This window comes from Drosophila hydei, unplaced genomic scaffold (assembly GCF_003285905.1).
Source record: "Drosophila hydei strain 15085-1641.00,03,60 unplaced genomic scaffold, DhydRS2 tig00000477-arrow-arrow-pilon, whole genome shotgun sequence".
Classification (NCBI taxonomy): Eukaryota; Metazoa; Arthropoda; class Insecta; order Diptera; family Drosophilidae; genus Drosophila; species Drosophila hydei.
In genome coordinates this window covers 187,492-191,343 of record NW_022045739.1, presented here as the reverse complement: position 1 = coordinate 191,343, position 3,852 = coordinate 187,492, and the positions used below count along the sequence as shown (strand labels likewise).

The window sequence follows — 3,852 nt, the reverse complement described above, 5'->3', positions numbered from 1 at the left end:
GAGGGACAGAGAGAGAGAGAGAGGGACAGAGAGAGAGAGAGAGAGAGAAGGAGAGAGTGAAGAGAGATAGAGAAAAGAAAAAGACAACGAGAGGAAGAGAGAAATAGAGATATAGAGAAAAAGAAAGCCAACGAAAGAGAAAGATAGAGATAGAAAGAAAGATATAAAGAGAGACAGAGTAAACCAAATGATCAGCCTTAAAATCAGTTGAAAAAAAATATATATAAATCGAATATGAACTAACGTATATATCAATTTGTCATTAGGATCTGGACTCTCAGGTCGAGTTATTTGTTTTCATTTTTCAGTTTGTTGCTTTCTGACTTGCATTGTAAATTATAAGTTTCGGTATGCATACTGCTAGGCTTTCAAATCTTACGTTAGGTAAGTGGTTCACTGCTGCGATTAGTTGAAGCCGTTGAGTGTGCAGAGATCATGCAACTAGATGACGACTGAGAGGCGGCAGGGAGACGCTTTGCCAACTATGCATTTGATATTAACGTAAGTCTACTCTTTGCCCCACCCAAGGAGTGTCTCAAATTGTAAAGGCGCGCGAAGAAAACCGAGCGCCTGTGCGGATATTGGCTGTACGGCAGGATCGCCGCTCGGTTAGAGAATATCCTCGGAATCATAAGCAAATGGTCGACCAGGCGGTCTCGGCCAGCTCGGGCCAATTACTAAACACTGTGATGCAAGCGAACCGTCGACGATCGATGTCCTTCTCAGCAGGCGGCTTACGCATGTACGGCAAGCAACTACTGAGCAACAGCGGGGGAAAGCGAGAGGGCAGCAGTCCAAAGAACAGCAGAACCATGATCAAAAATCAAAGGCAAGTGGATGGTGGGTCTATGCATGAACAGAAGTTTGATCTGAGCGGGTTGAATGGACGATCGATGAGCCTGCCGCCGCGGACAACGCTCGAATTGGGCATGGGATATACGCTTGGCAAGGGCAAGGGACCGCCCAGTTGCAATCATCATTTTATTGCCCTCGAGAAGACAATAAATGCGAGCGAGGCGACTGTGGCGAAGCAACGAGAGCGCAACAAGTATGACTCCGATGCCGAGCAGCTGATGGTTGTCGACGAGGCGCTGAAACAGCGGCTGGCTGTACGCTTCGATCGCCAGTCGGAGGACGAGCCAAATCCGGCACGCTTTCGAATTGGCTACGGTAGCGCCGGCCTTATCGATGGCCGACAGCTGCCGGGGACGCAAAAGTCATATACGCTGCGCAGGGAGAAACCCACGCCCCACAACATCGGCAAGGAGCAGACACGCTTCCAGACACTCGGCGAACGTATCCGACAATTTGAGGTTATACAATTTGCTGACGGGCCAGTCACCTTTCACGCGTTCAATCGTCGTCAAGGCTATGGCAGCGGACGGTTCCAACAGCTGAGCAGCAAACACCTACCAAAGCAGCAGCCTTGCCTGAGTTTCCATAATGTCTTGCACACGAATCACAGGCAGCGCAGCCTTAGCTTTCAGACGCGATCGCAATCGCTCGAAACGAATCCGGAGCTGGCACAGGAGCCAAAGCAGATGAGGCCACTGGCCATGATGCACATGTCCAAAGCAACTGATAAACGCAATGTGTCGCCGCTGGGGCAGCTGGGGCCGCAAACGGCAAATTGGCGACCACAGCAGCAGCAGCAGCCGCATCGCCAGCAACAACATCATCAACAACAACATAAACATCCACATCCACATCAACATCATCAACATCAACATCAACATCATCAACATCAACATCAACACCAACAACAAAATCAACAAAAACAACAACAGTCAAAAAACATCGTGGATGTCTTGGCCCAACAGATCGAATTGGAGCCATCGATCCTACAAGATGCACTGTCAGACCAAGTTAAAATTAAGCGCAAGTATTCGAAAACGTCAGCTCAGCTCGCGAAGACCAAGTCGAAGCGGTCTATCAAGCAAGCGAACAGCAACAAACCCCCAAAGCAGTCAAAGCCGGCGCTCCCCAACGTGGCACTTAAGGAAGACTGTGATGGAATTCTGCTCGGATCGATGCCCAGGGTCGATGCTGATAGCATAGATGGCACGCCGCCCAAAGCGACTATTTCCAATAAATTGAGCCGCACCAGTCATTTGACCTTCATTAAAGGTACGGCCAGGCGACCGGATCCACTATTGGCCGAGCAGCAGCAGGAGTTGAAGAACATCAAACCGACCGGTAGAGACGTGCGTGCAGACTTGCCCAAGCAGCCGCCAACGGCAAAAAGCGCCCATCATCTTTTAGCAGCCAGCGCCACCCAAGTCTCTGCATATAAGCGTGCCTTCAAGAATCGCCAGCAGATACTCCAAGCCGAAATGCTACACATACACGCGCAGCAATTGCCCACAGAGCAGCAGCTGGAGCAGCGTCAGCAGCGCTACCAGCAACATAAGCTTTATCAACAACAGCAGCGTTTGGCCAAAGAACAAACGGTAGGCAAGTCGTCCAATTTTCTTTCCATGATCAGCAAGAAGTACCCGATACCAAAAGCCAAGCTTGATCCGAGTCCCACGTCCAAGCAGCCAACGTCCACGCAGCTTCAGCCAGTTAAGAAGTCGGTACCAAAGAGTAAGTTTGGGCAATTGTTACCGGAGAGTAAAAGGTCATCAATGCCGCTGATGTCGGCGGGACAGCAATTTAGGAACCATCAGCGAGCAGCATCGGTTATTGTGCCCGCTGAGGCGATGACTAAGCAGAGGCGCCAAGCTGTTCCGCGTTTATCCTATGCGTATAAGCCCGCTAGCTTGGCAACCGACTCAGAGCAGGCCGTGCCCACCATCAGTCAGAAGCGACAAAAGCTGCAGCTGCAAAAGAAGAAGCAACAGCAGCAGCAACAGCAACAGCAGCAGCAGCAGCAACAGCTGCATCAGCGCCGGCAGCAGGCATATCAAAGTTTTTGGAGACGCAGCAACTAAATGTTAAATACTTCAGACACAGGAGCGCACGCACACCCAAGAGCCAGATACACTCAGACGCACACACACACATAGACATATAAATACACACCCACACACACACATAGACACACACGCACACACACACACAGACACACACGCACACACACACACACACACACACACGACCGCATAGAAAGATAGCTAACACACATGACCTAAATACCCAGTTGTGAAACACTGCATTGACCTGTCCCACACAAAAAGCAAAAAGCCAAACGACACTCGTTCTGGACAATAATAAAAAGTAAACCCTAAATGTAAACATTGTGAACTGCGATTGTGAATGCTGCTCTTTTCATACTCGTTCGCCTAAAGCAAAGAGGGTATATTGGCTTGGGCACATGGGCGTGTGGCGCTCTGGAGTCATGGCAAGTCTGGAAGTTCTATAGATATCTAGAGGAGCTAGAAGATATATATAGTATACGAATAATAGTAAACGGACACCAGTTGGGGGCGTGGCAATACTGTATCCATAGGAGCTTTGCTAAGTGAATGTCCTCTCTCTTTGGATCGTGAACAAGCATCAAGCAGTTGAGCGCGTCTGACTGCAGCATAGTTGATTGTAGTGCGTGTGTTGCATGTGTGTGTGAGGGGGCTGGGGCTGGTGAGGGGGTGGCTGAGTATGCCAAAGGCCAATACTAATTTCAATAGCCCGCAGCCAAACACGCAGACACACACACACACACACACACACACACACACACACACACACACACACACACACACACACACACACACACACACACACAAATACACAACGGCATTAATTTTTCATGCAGATTTAACCGTTACATGACAGCACCAACTAACGATAAGCTGCGCAAGAAAATGGCGACGGCTTTTCCACAGTTTTCAGCCATGGAGCTTAGGGGCAGCG

At 49.5% G+C, this 3,852-nt stretch overlaps 1 protein-coding gene across 1 annotated transcript; it reads left to right on the top strand.

Annotated features, from left to right (window-relative positions):
- Positions 1-301: 301 nt before the first annotated feature.
- LOC111605299 (GATA zinc finger domain-containing protein 10) lies at positions 302-3,231 on the top strand. The gene is made up of 2 exons (XM_030224296.1): positions 302-384; positions 529-3,231. The coding sequence occupies exons 1-2, from the start codon at positions 351-353 to the stop codon at positions 2,931-2,933; spliced, it is 2,439 nt and encodes an 812-aa protein (XP_030080156.1). The 5' UTR covers positions 302-350; the 3' UTR covers positions 2,934-3,231.
- The last annotated feature ends 621 nt before the right edge of the window (positions 3,232-3,852 follow it).

Coding starts and splice junctions, on each gene's coding strand:
- LOC111605299 (XM_030224296.1), top strand. CDS start 351: ATGCATACTGCTAGGCTTTCAAATCTTACGTTAG. Junction 385..528: donor GCTTTCAAATCTTACGTTAG/GTAAGTGGTTCA, acceptor GCCCCACCCAAG/GAGTGTCTCAAATTGTAAAG.